This window comes from Megalops cyprinoides, chromosome 9 (assembly GCF_013368585.1).
Source record: "Megalops cyprinoides isolate fMegCyp1 chromosome 9, fMegCyp1.pri, whole genome shotgun sequence".
In the NCBI taxonomy this organism is placed as follows: domain Eukaryota; kingdom Metazoa; phylum Chordata; class Actinopteri; order Elopiformes; family Megalopidae; genus Megalops; species Megalops cyprinoides.
The window spans coordinates 22,139,805-22,158,549 of record NC_050591.1 but is presented as its reverse complement, the minus strand read 5'-3'; the positions used below and the strand labels follow the sequence as shown (position 1 = coordinate 22,158,549).

The following is an 18,745-nucleotide window of genomic DNA, read 5'->3' as shown; positions in this document are numbered from 1 at the left end:
GTCATTAGACAGCATATGGTTGGATACACTGTTTATATATAATATACATAGAGATTTCTTTTTCAATACATGGAATGTCTGAAATCAAATAAAGCTAAGAATTCAAGAACACAAAATAGAGACATCAACAAACAATGCATTGTCTGTCTTCAAAGGAGTGAAAGTTTTTCTTTCTCCAGATTTGTTCTCCAATGTGTTCAAAGTTCAACCCACCAAACACGATTAGTCTCCAGACAAACACACACACCCCTTCACAGGTGAGGGCCATTCAGGTAAGGATAATGTGATATAAATGAATATGTATTATAAATGTCATTGAAATATAACACAAATACATGAAAACATATTCCTCCACTGTGTCCACCGTTAGCTGGAATCCACAATCTCCCTGTCTGTGTTTCAAATCGGTGAGGTCCCTGCTTTCTAAGAACATAATCCAAATACAACTGAGCTGTGCTGACAAATTGTGCAGGGTTATGGTGGCCTTAGGCTATTCCTGGTTTCGTGCCAACGAATAGAGCTGGCATGGCACCTGCAGTCAACAAAAACAGCCAAAACACAAAAAACACCACCTGCATAGTGACCACAAGTTTCACACAGATCCAACAAGAACAGCAATCCTACGCAAAAACGAACAAGCACATGGAACAAACAGATGTGATTGTTTCCTGTTCCTCTGACTGCCGTTTCCACACAGCACTCAGAAACTCTGCCACGCCATCTCGTGTCCTCCAGCACATGCGTGACCCTTGCTTGTGCATGAACGAGCCACCAGAGGGCACTGCAGCAGAGTGTTACAGTTCCTTGGAGACAACGTCCTAACAACCAGGCAGGTTGCTGGTCCGAGCTGAGTTCCAACCCAGTGTTTCCAGTTCAGTACCTTTGACCCCCAGAGCTCCAGCTACTTACTCTGTCTTTGGACGCTGGCTCCTGATACAGACCTGCATCCTTGAACACCTCTGGTGTCCAGGGTCATGTCAGTTTGACAACACACCCAGACTCAAAATGTTACTAAGATCAGCAAGACCGCACACCTTCTACATTCTTGTCATGGAAAGTGAAATGCAAAAAGCATGCAATTTTAATCACAAAATGTCATAACAAAGAAAATTTATACATCAGCTAGTCTTTCTGTTGTCACAACAATGTGTGCATGAAACAAAATACATGTATTTCTAATAATACCATTGCAATAAATAATAATAGTAACAATAGTAATGCTGAAAGTCAGAGCAGATTATGGGTTTGTCGCAGAGTGACTGAGGGTGTGACTGCTCTGTTATAGGAGAGGTCCTGTCCTGTTTCTTTGCCGCTCTGGTCTGTGTTGTTTGTAACAACATAGAAGGAGTTCTGCCTTCACAGTTCTGGTTAAACACAATATCAAACAGATTAAGCAAGAAACAATTCCCAGTTAAGGCATATTACAGAAAGAAATGGAATGTTCTCATGAAGAAGGGAATGGGACGGTGTGGGTCCTGGGCTGAGCTTCAGGGGTCAGAGGTCACCACACTGAACACTTGTTGACAGGGTGCATGGGAGAACCTCTCGGGCAGTGAAACACACGACCAAACTCATCAAACTGCGACACGCTGCCGATAACCCTGTGGGGGAGGGGGGGACAGAAAAGATGTATTCCGTTAAATTGCAAGGAATAATTCACACACACACACACACACCCCTCTTCTTTGTCCAACACCTATAGATTTAATCTTGTATTGTGTGAGTAGCGTTGGAGTGGTGTTTGTATATTATGTCAGTTATAGTGTGAGTACCTGTAGTGCTCAGGAGCGTGCTTGTCTGTCAGAAGCTGCAGATAGATGGACTGGGACCGCCTCTTCATACACCAGTTCTGTCAGAAAAGAGGACTTGGCTGTCAATCAGGGTCAAAAATGATCCGTCAGGAAGACAGGTCAAACATAACACCAGTAGACGTGAGCTCATGATGAAAAGATGGGCAGTGTAAAGTCTACAAAGGTTAGGGAATGTGGTGAAAACACATACCACTGGAATTGGATTTGGTGGCACAGGAAGAGCGGTTGTGTAAGAATGTGTGTGTAAAGTGCCTTACCTGTGCAAAGGCGATGAAGAGCAGCTGCTCATGTGTGTATTTGAGTCCAGGGAGAGGCCGCTCTGGACCGTGGTCTCTGACCCATTTCTGATACGCCTATGAGGGATGGGAGAAGCCAGAGAACTGAGTCTCACATGCAGCTCAAAGTGCTGACATCAACAAAGAGATCTAGAGCAACAAAGCGAGAGCTGTTGGACCAGTGACTCACATAATAGGACAGCTTCAGGCCGCCCATGTCTGCAATGTTCTCCCCCAGAGTCAGACGCCCATTCACCTAAGGAAACAGGGACCTTTGAATATATATATATTTATCCTGCAGCTGAGGACTGTTTGTATATGTGTGCATGTGTCAGTTTGCAAGTGTGTGTATACGTCTCCATAAATGTGCATGTGTGTATTTACCCTCTGGTTGTAGACAGTGAAGTTGTCGTAAAGTTTGATGATGCACTCAGCTTTTTTCTGAAACTTTCTGTACGACTCCTCTGTCCACCACTGCTTCAAGTTGCCATGACGATCATACTGTCCCCCTGTGAGACATGGTGAAAGCACACATTGTTATGAGTTTCCTGCTCTCAATGGCTGCCTATGTCACCGCACAGATGTGTTCTCTCACCCCAGTCGTCGTATCCATGCGTCAGCTCGTGTCCAATAATGGCTCCTATGCCACCATAGTTCAGAGACCTACAGACAGAGGGGTGAGAGTGCACTGGAGATTAGCTGAATATAGTTGTGTCATTTCATTCAAAAAATAAAATGAAGGAGCTTGTCTGCTACGGGTTCAAAACTGGTCATCTTGTCTACTGACAATGACCAGGATCCCACAGATGTGGAGCAGGTTGGCTTCATTCGGCCAGGGATAGGTCTGGGTACATCAGACAAGGTTCCCTCATTTCACAGCTCTCAAGCACTCTGTGATGATGAGCATCCTCTGATGAGTGTCATTGGCTGCTTGCGAGTGTATTGGAGAATTACATTCATTGCTCTTCAATGCTCCTGCACAAGTGTAGAGGTTGTCAAGGTGGTATGAGTCTAACATACAATTGGTAATTCCAAAAAATACAAGGTTTCATAAAGGAGAAGAAACATTAAAAAATGAAATCAATGAAAATAATTCTCTGGATTGAGGTACTGACTGAAGATTCCCCTGGAGCTCCCAGCCCCATCATTGTGTCATATGGATTAAAACCCACTCCATGTGCTAGACAAACTGAACCAAGTCAATACCTCTTACTCTCCACACAGCGGTGGTAGAGAGTAATATAAGTAGGCTGACTGAAGTGTCCACAAAAATTCAACCGTGAATTAAGTGACACAGCAGCAAAGGCTGCAGAAATCCAAACTGCAGACAATTCTGACTTTTAAGACTCTTTAAATGGTCAGATAAGTGTATATTACAGAAACCCAATCTGTATCTCAGTAGAAGTTTTTCTTACTTGTGTCCTCTACAGTAACTCATGCTAATTGTAAATGTTAGGTTCTTTCTGGTGCATTTTTTTTCAATTTAATTCCTCTATTTCTGTTTCTGGGGTACAGTTAGTTGCAGTTTTTTGTTACTATCGTAACTGCCTCAGTTCCATAATTCTGACCCGATATTGTTCTGGATAACAGTGTCTGCAAAATGATGATAATGTAATGTTATATCCATCAGGTTCTTCTGTGATTTCAAAAGGTAATTCTACACATAAATTAAAGCTGTAATGTATTTTAAATTTACTGTCATGATAACATATATATCCTATATACATACTCCATTTTCTATTTTAACATCATCTTCAATACATCGGCCGCATATCTACTATGCTAATAAAGGCTACGCTACTAAATGTTTTATTTTAATGCACTTGAATTCTATGAATATATTTACCAAATGAATGGAGATCTACCTATTCTGAATAGTGCTATTTTGTACGGAACCTTGTGTGGTGTTTAAAGCAAGGAGAGTTAGTGCAGGCCAGATTCTTGGAACAGGTATTCAAAAGACACAACTTCTTTGTTATTCACCACGTTCTTAAATGTACTTTGGTTGGTATGTGCACATTTCCTTAAGATATTAACAATTGTATATGGAGTGAATTCTGAATCCCCAGCTATTTCTCTGAGTGCTACCACATCGTCTGTAGACTTTCGATTATTACATATTCTTTTCCATATTTTAACATTGTCACTTGAGGAACGTTATCTATGCTTTTAATATGAATATTTCACTATATGGCAGAGTTTTTAATGACTTCTCTCCTCTCCATCGGTCCATTACTCTCCATTTAGCTAAAGAGCTGTCATTCAGCCATTTTGTTATTGATTGTATTTGTGCTGCATGATAGTCATTTTGCGGATGACAGAGTGCTGGTCCTACTTGTTCTTTAAGAAGTCTGAGTGGCTTTTTTGCCCTCTTTTCACTTCCAACACAAATTTATGAATCATTCTATCCAAATGTTTAAAAGCAGCTGATTTAATTTAGAGGAAGGGGTTTGAAATAAAAAAAGAAATTGTGTAGAACATAAATTTTAATTGTTCTAATCTCCTCTGAAGGTGATGTCTTGTATTGTCAGTGCGTAGTTCCATTTACATAATTCCATTCGGTCCCTAATTCTATTTGTACAGGAAGTGTGTGATTTTAAGATACTTTATTTGGTCCTTGTCTCATTTCAGGTTATATCCATTTTGTTATTATTTTTTTTAATGATAAAGAGCTTTCTGGGATTTTGAGCTTGGAGTAAGGGACTCTAAAAACACCTTTAAAATGTTAATTTTCTTGAGCCTGTTTTGATTGTTTTGCAAGATTAAAAAGCGAACCAATTTCAATACGGATCACCTGTCACATCTGATTCCTCTTTACTTAATTATGTCTAACGCAGTGGCATTAACTTTGCAACCTCTGGCACACCTTATACAAAAATGTTATTACAACTGAAAGATGAATGTAGCTTAATCTCTTTGTTTTAATTAAAATGAGCTAAAAGGTAATACTAGGCACCACAGTGCACACTGCGAGGTCTCTTATAACCTGAGATTTTTGTGTCAATATTGTATCCATACATGCTGTAATACTGGTCAGCTAATTATTTCCATTAACGTCGGCAGTGATCTGTTTGAGTCTGAGACAACATTATCTACACATAGGCCTGTTTTACACATGTGCTCTGGCTATGCACACCCTTTCTGCTTTATCCCTCTGTCAGATCCTCTGCTAATGTTTTCATGCCCAGTGCAAAAACGAAGGGGCACATGGGATCCCCTTTTCTGGCTCCCCTTAAACATTCAAAGTTTTTTCTCCCTTTGTGGCTCTCACCCTTACCAAACGTACATATTTTTTCTTATCCGTGGCCTTTAGCTAGAGGATTAATCTATCATTTTTCCTGAGAAATGGGCAGAGAGCCACAGCACCTAATCAAATTCTTTTTTTCTGCAGGTTCACAAGACTTTGCCGTTTTGCCTTGAAGATTGATTTGTTATATTTGAGCAGTACTCATTGTTATTAGTTAACATACTTTGTAAATATACAAATGAGTGGTATCATTAGAGTGCTTGAATTTTCTGCAACTTGAAACCAGGTGTATGAAAGGACAAAATTTAAAGTGTGAGCTTTGAAACTGTATGGCAATAAAGATTTGGGCGGCAGGATGTAAGGCAGTGCAATTTCAGATACATTGTGTGGCAGTGATAATTTGGGTGCAATATATGGCAGTGAAGATTTGGGGTACAGGGTTGTACTCACTGTGGAAACTCAGGGTCATACAATGTAGGCTGCAGAATCCCAGCTGGGAAAACTGGAGATGATGGGATAGAGAGAAAAGAGGAAACATAATGCATTAAAAGAAAAAAAAAATTGAATCGCCTTCTCTCAAAGGATATTATTAAGTACATATCCCTATGTGGTCTGATTTTTTACTGTACTGATGAGCCTATTCTCCTGTTTCAAAGCGAAGCACAGAGTCCACTCAGTATGCTGAGTGAATGAGAAAAACATGGAGCTGAAACCCTGTATGCTGAATGGTCAAACGATGCATGTCTGAATTTAGGCAGATATCCAGTGCCTATACATGTCCGAAACACTACCTTTTCAAACAATTAATACATTATTAAAGAGGGGACTATGGGTGCATCTTCTTCACCTGTCCTGCATGGATCACACCATTGACAATGGCAAGGGAGCTCTATTTTTTTGCTGACAGATATTTCTGATTGTATTTTTTGTTTTCATGTACAAAATGCATTCATCTAAATCAAGACTAAGAATAAAAAATAATTTATGCATTGCTCAGAGAGCATGTAGAAAATGCGGGGTTCTCTTGTAAGAGAGATAAAAAGACAGAGAAAGATAAAATCCTAAGTACAGGCTTAGTGACCACAGGCTAGCAGTTTAAAAGGGGACAAACACATAACATGTTGGCCTAGAAAGGATGATACTGATATACAGATGATGTTGATATTGATGATGATATTTTTTTTTTCATTGTGAGACAGTACAGGTAGAGAGCGAGCTGTATGTGCTCCGTATGATAATATGTTACAGACTGAGGGGGCACAGTGAACGCTCAACGCGTAGGCACTTACAATTTTGCTCAACTACTTACATGTATCATAAAAATATGTTTACCAATTACTCATGCATGTCTTTATATGTGCTAAAACGTTGTTACTGTTCACATACATTTTCAGTATGTGCGTACGTACATATTTTCTTTATTACTTTTACTCATCATTTCCTCTATTTATGTGCACCATTATATTCCATTGTGTCACATTTATTCTTTGATTAGATGTTTGTTATGCCTCGGCAATAACTGAAAATGATGTTTGCGCTGCTAAAGCACCTTTCGTGTTTGAGTTTGAGAGAAAGACAAAGACAGAGGCAAAGAGAGACCGGGGTGGAAAAAACTGTGAGAGGTGCATGATGGCTGTGTTTTCAGACGGTGCCCGCTCCCCTGTCCTCCGCTGCCAGCAGTGTAAGTCTGCATTGATTTTCCTGGAGTTAATTTAATTCAGAGACAGACGCTAAGGTGAACTGGGGGCAGAACAAAGACACTATGGGAAAATGACAGCAGTGTGAGTATATGTGTGTGTGTGTGTGTGTGTGTGTGTGTGTGTGAGCGAGAGAGAGAGAGAGAGAGAGAGAGAGAGAGAGAGAGAGAGAGAGAGAGAGAGAGGGGACTATGTCTGCGAGTGTGTGTTTACTTACCCATTTGGTTCTTATTGGGTAGATAATAGGCATTTAGAGCCTGAGGGGGTAGCAGCCACCTATAGGTAGCACAGACATAAGAGTTAACATAACTGTGCCACACATACCACACGCACCTATGCAAAGCAGAGCAAAAACCACACATACCTGTACAGAAAAACAGACACATCTGCACACGATACATACAAAAACAGAGACAGAACCATAAAAACACAGACACAACCACCCGCTAACACACCACCATGAGCTGCATTTATCAAAACAACTGGCTTCATCTACAGGAGCTGCTCACTGTTGTCTGCATCAGAAGACCATGAACGCCTTTACCTCTCTGTGTTATTTTTCATTCCTTTTGGAGGAAGGGAGCCCTCTGCAAACGCAGAGGATATATATAGAATGAATCTGAGATTTACAGATTTTTACAGAGATTTATAGACTTGCTAAGATGCAAATTTGCAGGTTTATGTGAGCTGGAAACTGAGTCAGAATCTAAGCATGCAGAGTGGAAGCATGTGAATAGAAATGAGAAATGCTCTTGCAGGTAAATAAAGCTGCAACAATGGGAAGCAATTTTGTCTGCAGAAATGATTCATACTCACACAGTCTGTAATTCCAAATGGGAAGTTTTATAAATACATTGAGGACCGTGCTACAGATTTGTATTGTATTGTAAAATTAAAAATGGATTCCTTGTGCAGGCAGACCTTTGGCACTGGGTTTAGTCTATAGGAATGCCTTTTGTGGTCATGAGCACAGCTGTGTAAGCTCTGCCAATCAGACTAAAGCGGTTTCATCAATAACCATAATCACTCAACCTCCCCTGTGTATTTGCTAATTAAGCGATTCAAGATTAAGAGAGAGTGATCAAAAATGAAGGGCTGAGACTTTCCATGCAGCTGTCCAGCCTCATCTACACCATCACACAAACATGATGATTAGGACTGTGGTTAAGTCACAGTGTGTGTCTGGGGTACGTAAAAGCCACAGAGCCAAATTAACTAAAGGATTGCAGGTGCACTGCAGGTGCTAAAAGCTCTCAAAATGTGTTCAGTATTTACAAACCGTTCACTACAGGTGAAATTCACAATTAAAGACTGTCACAGGGATAGTGACACCTTACACCTTTGCCCTTAATACATACACAGTTCCTCATAGGCACACATATAACTGCAGCAAATGGGAGGGGGTTTTACAAACTGGGCCCGTCAAGTATCCCCTCTGATTCGCTAAAGTCAATATAATGTGGATGGCAACTTACAGTATCTGTATGGAAACTTCACCGCCTTTGAGAAGCAGGTGTGAACTCTTGCTCTTTGAGCAAAATATATATTTGTGAACTGAGCAGCATGAAGAAACTCAGTTTGGGAGCGAACCTTAACCAGATACTTTAGCTCATCTTTTTTATAGATTGTCATTGTGTTTACTAGCCTTTTCAAGACAATGAAATTATTATTCTTGGTGCAAAACAAGGAATAAACATATTACCACCAGATATGAAGATATTACAAAGCTGCCAGGCAATAGGCCTTTTTATGTAGTATGTATCTCACTGAATAACCAAACTCTGCTGAATGTCACATGTTCTGTTAGCCTAGTCAAAATATAACAGTGGTATTTCCTCAGGTGGACTACTATATGTATTATTACCTGCAGTACTTTTCCAGTAAAATCTTTCTCAACAGTACTTCTCTGACTATCCTCCTCCTTTCAGCAGTTCCCTTTTAATGCGGTAAGTTTATTTTATGCATGATTGGATTCCAAGTTGTTTTATCTTTCACATTTCAGCATTTTAATGTGCTTTTCTAATTACCCTCAGAAAACTTTTGTTGGACTTGGACCAGGTAATGTGCTGTTCATTGTCTTCTGTGATGTGCACAGGGGCGTTTCCAGCTATTGAAAAGATCAGGGGCTAAGTCAAGTTTGCCTGGGGCTTTTTCTTTTTTTTTGAACAGAGATCGGCATCCGTAGGTTGGGGAGGTTATATCTACCTTTATAATAAATAAATATTATCACACCTTCGGACGCTGCAAGTCAAGTTCCACTCTGTTACACAGTCTGTCTGTTGTTTTGCTATAAACACCTCCTTTTTCAGGGTGAAAATATTCGGGGCTAGGCTTAAAATATTCAGGCCTATAGCCCCAAATGATCGGACCTAACGATGCCATTGGGTGTGTGTACTACTACTTGCAAGAATGGTTGCCTCAGAGTGAATGTGTATTTTCTGCTTTCCATAACAGTCTTTGTAAATTGGTTATTAACTTCCTGCTGACCAAGCCCGCAATATTCCTGCAGGTGTGTAGCCTTGTTGTGCAAAGTCACAATATATAAATCATAAGGCACAGCTGGTGTGAGTAATAGCACATAGTTGACGTATGTGGCATTGCTGGGCCAGATTTGCTATTTATGTACAGGAACAATTATGAGCATTCAGTATGTGTATGATCAATCTGATGAACATATTAGAATCAATTTATTCTTACTAACAAATTTTAACATTGCCTCAGACTACACATACCAAGTACATGTATGAGATCAAGGTGACATGCTTGCTTTCTGTTGCAACACAATTATGCGACAATCAAATTCACAAGTGCATAAACATACAATTCAATTTGCAATAAACAAATACTTATACTAGATACCTGACCTAATCATCAGTCATCTTATAATTAAATTATTTGCAAATTTATAATTGTTAATCTGTCTATACTATAGGTAACAGATGCTATGGGCCTGTAATGTGTACCCCCACATACATTCTGTGATTCAGATACAAATTTTACCGTTACACAAAACAACATAAGAATAAGCTTTTCATTCTAAAAATTATTTCGACATGCCCCTGCTCATACTGTGAAATATAATTTCCTTTCCATGTCTGTCATTGTTTATGTTTCTGAATCAGAGAAAGTATGTTCTTTTTTCCCTTTTCAGCTATAACTGTGTCTCGGAGGTGAGAATGTCTTTGTATGGGATTATTGCAGCATTTACTAATTGGGGCTAATTACAGACAAGACACATGAGCATATAATGCAAGAATAACTAAGATTCATCACAACATGTGGGAGAGTATGAACAAAGCTGGGTGATTCCCGAAGTTCTGTGAATCCGATATATCCAATTTTACATTTTCTATGAATTTTTCACCAGAACAAAATGCGCTTCTTTATACAAACATCTCTATAAGCGACGCCCACTGTGTGTGAAGTCACAGCGTGTAAATGTGGGGAGTGAAGTCACAGTGTGTACCGCAGGAGTGTAGTGTGGTATGTGCCAGTCACTTACGCTGTCTTGTCCACCTCCTTGTGGATCTTCTTCACTGAAAGCTTGATGTTGAACTTGATGCTGTTGAGGATGTTTTTGAAATACGTTTTCTCATTCACATCAAACTGATGTAGGGGGCAGAACAGGGGAGGACAGAGGGATACAAAAAAGAGAGTATGAGGGCATGGTGGAGTATAGCATGTAGAAGAGACAGGGAAAAGACTTATATTTGTGGATTGTAAGGCTTATGGTTTTCTCTTAGTATTCATATAATATTACAAGACACCCCCCCCCCCCCCCAAATGGCTGTGGCTTACTGCATATTCCTGGTCAATTAGTTCTGGCTTCAGCAGGAAGTCTGGATACCCTGTCATGACCATCATGTACTGGAGCTGTGAGAGAGACAAGGAAAGAGTCAAGGGGATAAGGAAATAGAGTGCAGGAGAAAGAGTGGGGAAAGGGAGATGGTGAGAAAGATCAAATCTGTGCAAAAATTGACCCATCAAAATGATCCTTTAAATGATATTTCAAAATAAACATGAAAAGAATTATTTGCTTCCCAACTGTGCTGTCAATCGGGTGGTGATCAGGTACAGTCAGGTCTGTCCCATTCCACAGGCACATATACAATCAAACACTACTGGAAGAAGTGCCTCTGTATTTGACCCACACAGGTGGGACACCAGAGCCGGTAGGTAAGAAGCAGACCTTGGCTCTTGCAGCCTCCTTGGTCTCCACATCCATCCAGTCCAGCTCCTGCAGCCGCTGGTCCAGGGCATGCTTTATGTCCTCTACCAGCTCCTGTACCTGGGAGAGAAAGAACACAGAGGTAAGGGACACTGAGTGTGTGTGTGTGTGTGTGTGTGTGTGTGTGTGTGTGTGTGTGTGTCTGCGCGCGTTTGAGAGAGAGACATTTAGGTATGTAATCAGACATACTAAGATAAACTATCAGACAGAAAGGCTCAGGTGCACCGACAGACAGGGCTATTTTCAGACAGAGAGAAGGATGGACAGACAGGCAGACAGGCCGCTTGCCTTGGCTTTGCTGTGGGAAGAGAAGTGCTCCTGCACGAACAGTGCCCCCAGGGCCATGCCGAAGTGCTTGTTGGCCTGAGTGAGGCAGAGCCGGCCCAGCTCCAGCTGCCGCTCGGTCCCATCGATCTCCCGCGAAAACTCGTGGATGGTGCTGCGGAAGGCGGTGGACAGGTGCTCACTCAGCGCCGCCACGATCCGCCACAGCATGTAGTTGTGAAGGACCCTGTGTGACAGAGAGGGAGTCTGCTTACACCCGGGGCGAAGGAGACAAATAACAGAGGTAGCCTGCATAACTTTAAATCTCTTGTGAGTCTTGGCAGGAATAATTGTGATCCATGCCAAAAAGGTAATCTCACCTGAATTTAGAGAGTGAAAGATGTATAAAGAGAGAGTGGGGGAAGAGGGAGAGAGAGAAAGAGAAGATGACCAGTGATGTGAATGAAGTGAGTGTGATATGATTGAAGTTGTATTTTTTGTGTGACGTTTGCTCAGTCACCTGTTGGATTACTATGTTCGGGCTCCTTCATTATTGTTATTATAATCATCATCTTAATATAATGCTCATTACATACTGCTCGTCTCATGCAATATTACGATTACCACTGCAGTTAGTGGGAAGGAGAATGAGAGGTAGAGGAGGAGAGGAAGGGATGAACAGATGGTAGTAGAGGGGTGGAATTCGTACAGAGAGAAACGGAAGGAGTGAGGTGTTGTCATTTGAGTTTCTCCTTCGCTGCTCACGCATTCAGCTGTTTAATGAAATTAGCTGCAGTTGTTTGACATCGACAATATTGCCTCAGAAGCGCTTTGAAAGAAAGGGAGAGATGGGAGGAGAGAAAGCAACAGAGAGAGAACGGGTCACTGAGAGCTGGAGCCAGAAAGAGATGGGAAAAGGTAGTGTGGAAGAAAGCACAAATTATCTGCTGTCATTGTTCTTTCTACTTTTACAGTCATTCATTGTAATAATAAAAATTTCACTGAGAATAATATCTATTTGGGTAATTTTACTTATTAATTTATTTTGTATTAACAGAACACTATTATCCTTGTTTTTCCTCAGTGAGTAATATAAATGCAACTGTTGAATAATCAAAGTAGCCAAATGCTTTGGCATGTATAAATGTAATTCATGTATAAATGCACGTCATACAAAAAAACAAAGAAAATCTGAATTTCAATCTGAATATGAAAGAGCACGGGAGGTAATGCTTAGATCTTTGTTCATTAGAATGTGTGGCGAGTTATTGACGCAGCATCTCAGCACGACCTTGGCTTGCCCCCAGACCTCCCACATACTGGCTGACCAGCAGGATGGCCAGTGGAGCTGGACAGGCTCCCTGACAGCCAGGCGGGAGACTGAGGAACACAGTGTCCCACAATGCACCAGTGAATGAGGAGCAGGCAGTGTTGACGGAATAGCACAGTGGGGGGGGGGGGGGGGGTGGGACGTCCCAGCACAGCTGTGATGCCTGTCCTGTCCCTGCTGCTCGCCACGACCGTCGTCACGCCGAGTGACAGCCGCCTGGAGGTGTTCCCACCGGAGGACAGGAGACAAGCGTCTCTTCATCCCTTCCATTATCCAATTTTTTACTGCCTTTATTTGTAAAACAATGGCTTGGCTTCGCGCACACCAAACCCCCCCCCCCCCCCCAGCTACAGAGAAGCAGCAATGCATGCAAACGAGGGCCTTATTAATCCTACAAATGAGTGCAGCCTTGGAGCCTGCGACTAGGGGAAGAGGGGGTGGCCTAGAACGCAATCAGAAGCTCTCCGCAAGGTTGACGGTCCACCTGCCTGCTGGGAGAAAGGCCGGGCTAACCTTTGATTAAATAAAGGTAATGAATTCAGCGGGGAGTCCTGCGCTGCCAAACCCGGAGAGGGAGGGCGAGGGAGAGACCTGAGAGAGATGGAGATGGAGAGGGGGACGCTCAGACAGGCACAGAAAGGAGATGGAGAAAAAGGCCTTATTAACGAACACGGCAGGAGTGAGAGAGGGAGAGGAGCGTGGAGGGCAGGAGAGAAAGAGAGTGATTCTTCTCTTCCCTCTCTCCCTTCGGTCTTAGAATGGAAGGGAGTGTCTGGAGTGTCTTCACCACGATAATCTGCCTCTGATAATAACTGACAGCTGAGTGAAGGGTCTGCTTAATCTCCAGACCCTTTATCAGGGCACACTACCAAAAAATGAAGTGTTATTATTAATATTAATATCACTGAAAGTGACTTTTTTTCCCCTTTATGATTCATATCTTCCTCCTGGCACATGCAGGTGTGGAACTTTTATGGGTACATATGAGATTAAAGAAATGGCCTGAATGGTGGATATTAAGAAACACAGTTAGAATGGCAGTGAGCTTGAGGGGCCTGCTCAACAAATACTACAGACACAAAAAACAACTAGACACACAGACCCAGACAGACAGACAGGCAGGCAGGCAGGTATTTTGAGCTGTGAGAATGATCAGTATTGGAGAGCTGTCAGCAGCTGTAATAAGCCCCCCCATCTTGACACGGGAAGGAGTTCTATAGTGTGTCCCGCCGACAGTGATGGTGGGGTGGGATAGGGGGAGGGGGGCATTTGGAGGGGATTGGAAAAGATCGATATCAATCAGCCTTCATAGGCCTGCGCATTCACCTCACAGTGGCACGCCAAACGTCTGCCTCTCCTCTGTCTGCCCCTGCTCTATCAACTTCTCTCTTCCCTCATTCCTCCTCCCCAAATCCCACTTTTATCACCCTCTAAGTTCTTTTTCCAATCAACATTTCTTCCCTCTGTTTATTCATCCCTCTCTCTCTCTTCCTTTCTCTACCACTCCCTCACTCTTCGACACTTCATCGCCTCTCCTCTCTCTGCCCCCACTGACCTTTTGGAGGTGGTTTTGATGATGTCAGAGACCTTCTGCATGTAGTCTGTGGCCAGCACCACGATCTCCTCATCCTCCGAAAAGTTATCGTGGAAGATTCGGTCCAGCAGGCGCTTCCAGTGGAGCTGTGCAGAGGAAAGGAATATGCAGGTGTGTGTGTATGTGTGTGTGTGTGTGTGTGTGTGTGTGGGTGGGGGGGGGGGTGCAGAGGAAATGAAGGGGGGGAAGAGGAGAGAAAGAAAGATGAAAAAAGTTAAGTTCAGCTCGAATGAACATCGCCTTTACAGATGAAACTCACATGAGTAAAATGACAAATCTACCCTTGGGCTATCCTTGTCTGCCGGTAAACCTGACAACCCCCCCCAACTTCCACCCCCCCAAAGCGAGCAGTCCTCATCCTGCTGTCTCATACACTGGCAGACATGCACAGCGGTGCCGAATCGTTGCGCTCCATGAGTGCTTCACACCTCAGGCTCTCCAGGGCCAATTTGAGAGTGATTGAACAGCACAGGCTCCTCCATCAGCCCCCCACAGCCGCTCAGGCCCTGAGCCCAGTCTCTCCCATCAGCCCCCTGCGGCGGCCCCCTGCTCCTCGCATCCGTGCAGTCCGGCGGAATCATGCGGTCCATGTCACCTCGTCCAGGCGAGTGAACGTGGGCCCCTCCCCCCCCCCAGCGCCACCCCCTTCTGCCTGCTGGGCCTTTTAAAACTTCTCCTGAGAGATTTCACTTAATCCAACAGACATCTTTATCCAGAAACAACAAATGAAAAACAGGCCGCGGTAAACACAGACAGACGGGCCACTTTAGTTCTGAGAGGATTCCACTTCACTGAGATTCTTTTAGCTGAATTTAATTTATGTATTGTGTTATGTAGTGTTTATGTTAAAGTATTCTTATGTATGTGCGTGTGCATGAGTGTATATTTGTGTTTGTATGGGTGTATGCATTTGTATATGTTTCCGTGTGTGCGTGTCTGTGCCTGCATTTGTGTATGTGTCCATGTCCGTGTGTGTATGTGTGTGTGCGTGTGTGCCACTCACACTGGGAGCGATGCTCTGCAGCTGGCCGAGGGTGATGCGGTTGTACATGGTGCTGATGTCTTTCCTCTGTTCATCGAACTCTGACGCAGTTATCTGAACCGGACAAGCAAAGGGCAGAGTATTATCAACACAAACACCAGGGGAGAGAGGAAGAGAGAGACAAAGAGAGATGTAGGCTGACTGAGATGTACAAAAAAGCTTGAATCTTTGAGAAAGAGAGAGGGAGAGAAAGGTTTCAGGGTCTGTCCTAAGAGAAATGTGACTTGGGATTGAACAAGTATACATCCACACCCATGTGCACACAGACAAACGCAGCGTAGAGGGAGAAATCCATATTATATCAAAACTTTGATCCAACTGCTAATCTCAAAACACAAACTTGTCACTGAGCCTTCTAAAGGCTTCCCCACAGGGACTGTAACTGTGTTTTATTCTCTTATTGGGACAAAGCTCTGCTCTCATCTTACCCACAATGTTCCATCACAATCAACACACACACACACACACACACACACACACACATACATACACAATGGCAACAAATGACAGCGCTCCACTGTAGCTGAAACCAAGTGATGGAAATAACCTAATATGTACACATTAGTGTGCTAATACAAGTTATTTTCAAACAATTATTTACCATGACAGACCAGGAAAAAAAACATTAGTTCCACACAGTCCCTTGTAGTGTTGCTTTACGTGCATAAGTCAGATTGCTTTTCACTGTGGTCCCCACTGGGGGGCACAGTGGTCCCCTCCACTCACATTGGCCAGGCGAGTCTCCAGCTCCAGAATCTCACGGGATTTCTGAGTGGCATTGTGCGCTCCCAGCATGCTCAGCAGCCTCTCCATTAGGGCCTTGTATGCTGCCAGGATCTGGGTGGAGAGATGGTGATGATGTCATCACTATGTCACATCAGCAACACTAACTGAGATAGAATGTGAGACAAACAGCTGGTGAGATGGAGCGATGATGAGGCAGGATGATACCTTCACACTGTCTTCATCCTGTCCCAGGTAGAGAGTTCTCTCAGGTAACGTTAGACCCTCCTGGTCGATCTGAACACACAGGACATAAGCGGTCAAGCCAACTGAGCTTGTCCCCAACACACCACTGGAAACATCTGTCAACATCTGCAGAACATTCACTGCATTTGCTAGATGTCTAAAGCTTGAACTTTCATGCATTTCTAGAACCTTCAACAGCAATGCATTTGGAATTTTCAGTCTTGCTGAGATGCATGTTCTCACACAGGCACAGACACTGATAGAAACACATGCACACACACATGTGCGCACACACTGTCACATAGAAACACAGATACACTAGTAACGAGTGTGAGGGTGGAGTTGTGCGGTTTTGGTGGTTGGGGGGGGGGGGCATAAATGCGTGCTAACTTTGGTGTCACTTTGAAAGTTGGCACCGGCAGGAGTGGAGGCCGGCTGGTGGGGGTGTATTGGGGGGGGGTGACGATAATTGGTGGCGAGGAGTGGGGGGGGCTCCACCTCCCACAGGCACATCAATCTCTCCGTGTTTTCTCAGGCTGGGCCCCAGGGAGCAGCCGGGTTCTGTCACGCCCCATTATTCTCACTGATGCCTGACTGTGGCGGAGCTGTTCGGAGCTGGAGAGAGTCTCTATCATCTCTCACACACTGAGACACACACACAGGCAGAGTCACACACCGGTACACACAGGGACCAAGACCCACACATACTGATACACCTACACACGCACAGAGACAGAGACCCAGAAAGACTCAGACACACACCAACAAACCCCGTAAAACCAGCACCAACAAATACCTATGTACACACACTTATGCACATAATAGTTCACACAGTGATGTAAACTCTGATACAAACATAGACACACAAACAGATAAACACACAGATTTTACACACAGGGGCAGATATACACACACTCACACTGGGAAAAGCTGTCCAAGCAAACACATGGAGGAAAAGTCAATGAGAATACAATGCTGCCCATCCATTGTACATCAAAAATACACTAATAGTGAGAGATGAAGTGAGATTATGAAACCCCCCCTTTAAATAAACTCACCAAATAATTAGCTAGCAATGCACCCTCCTGCAACCACAGACAACATGCCCTCTACCCCACACCAGGCTCGTGCTCACCCTGATGGCGTTGCGGGAGGAGTTCTTGTCGTCCACATTGACAGTGAGAGAGAAGAAGACCGCAGTGCTGTACTCGCCCTGGGTCCTGTACAGCAGCTCGTTGAAGTCCGGGCGCTGGGGGCCCCCGCTGCTCTCCCAGCCGGCACCCCCAGGGGGCGCTCCCGCCAGGTCCCATCCCCCGCAGCTCTCGATGACCTCGGTCATGGGCCCCGATCCCAGCCGGTCGATCTCCTGCAGGTCCATGCAGGAGCGGTAGAACTCCTTCACCTTGCGCTCGGCGGAGTCCAGGCCGCGCCGGCGCACGGGCTGCAGCAGGAGGCGCCGCAGCTTCTCCTCGTTGTGCTCGCCGATGGCGGTGATGATGCCGTAGCTCAGCTTGTCCTCCGGTATCCCGTGGCGACGCAGCCAGCCCCCGCAGGCGAAGGAGTAGAAGTCCGCGCAGGGGTCGATGGTGGGGTCGATGTTGCCGGAGATGAAGCGGGAGGCCTTGAGCAGGGCCTTCTTGCGCTGGCAGTCCTCTTGGCAGTGGCCCTCCTGCTCCAGGGACAGGTACTTGAGCACCAGCATGCTGCCCAGGATCACACACATCCCCGCGGTGAACACCAGGCCCGACAGCAGGCACACCTCCCTCCGGCTCCACCGCGGCAGGCCCCCGCCCTGCTCCTTGCCGCGTGCAGCCCCTCCCCGGCCCCGCCCGCCCCTGTCGACCCCGCCCCCCAGGTGCAGGCTCAGCCCGTTGCTCAGGGTCCCGCTGCTGTACCTGCTGCCGTACTTCACCTCCTGGAAGTCGTCGTAGTGCGCAGTCAGAGAGTAAGTCTTTTCCATGGCAGCTCTGATCTCCCTCGTTCTTGCAGGAACAAAACCAAAAAAAGGAGTCCACAGAGTGGCTTGGGCCTCAAAGACCAGCCATATGTTCCAACACGGCGTCCCAATAGGACAGCAATGCTCTCAGGCTTCTCCACTCACTGATCCGCAGGTCTGGCAGTGTGGGGGACCTCTTGTGGAAGAGGCTGTTTGCTGCAGCAGTGCCCTGCACCCCACCCTTCCTCTCTCTCAGATGCTGTTTGCCTGGACACCGTCCAGTCCTGTAGGGGAGGGGGGGGGGTCAGAAAAACAGAAGATGAGATCCATGATTAAAATGCTGAAAGATGAC

The 18,745-nt window shown here is 44.4% G+C and overlaps 1 protein-coding gene across 1 annotated transcript; it reads right to left on the bottom strand.

The window, feature by feature from the left end:
• Positions 1–1,214: 1,214 nt before the first annotated feature.
• Positions 1,215–18,458, bottom strand: LOC118783526 (endothelin-converting enzyme-like 1). Its single transcript, XM_036537440.1, has 17 exons — positions 17,593–18,458; positions 16,440–16,508; positions 16,215–16,325; positions 15,450–15,542; positions 14,408–14,532; positions 11,547–11,769; positions 11,220–11,318; positions 10,829–10,903; positions 10,533–10,636; positions 7,248–7,306; positions 5,784–5,835; positions 2,682–2,749; positions 2,471–2,595; positions 2,277–2,342; positions 2,069–2,164; positions 1,773–1,849; positions 1,215–1,601 (listed from the first exon to the last, which is right to left on the bottom strand). The coding sequence occupies exons 1-17, from the start codon at positions 18,415–18,417 to the stop codon at positions 1,502–1,504; spliced, it is 2,367 nt and encodes a 788-aa protein (XP_036393333.1). The 5' UTR covers positions 18,418–18,458; the 3' UTR covers positions 1,215–1,501.
• Between the last annotated feature and the right edge of the window lie 287 nt (positions 18,459–18,745).

Excerpts from the sequence above, each read along its gene's own strand:
- LOC118783526 (XM_036537440.1), bottom strand. The coding sequence starts at position 18,417 with ATGGAAAAGACTTACTCTCTGACTGCGCACTACGACGACTTCCAGGAG. Across the intron at positions 16,326-16,439 it reads AGGATGAAGACAGTGTGAAG|ATCCTGGCAGCATACAAGGC; the intron begins GTATCATCCTGC and ends CTCTCCACCCAG. Across the intron at positions 10,904-11,219 it reads AGGAGGCTGCAAGAGCCAAG|CTCCAGTACATGATGGTCAT; the intron begins GTCTGCTTCTTA and ends TCTCTCTCACAG.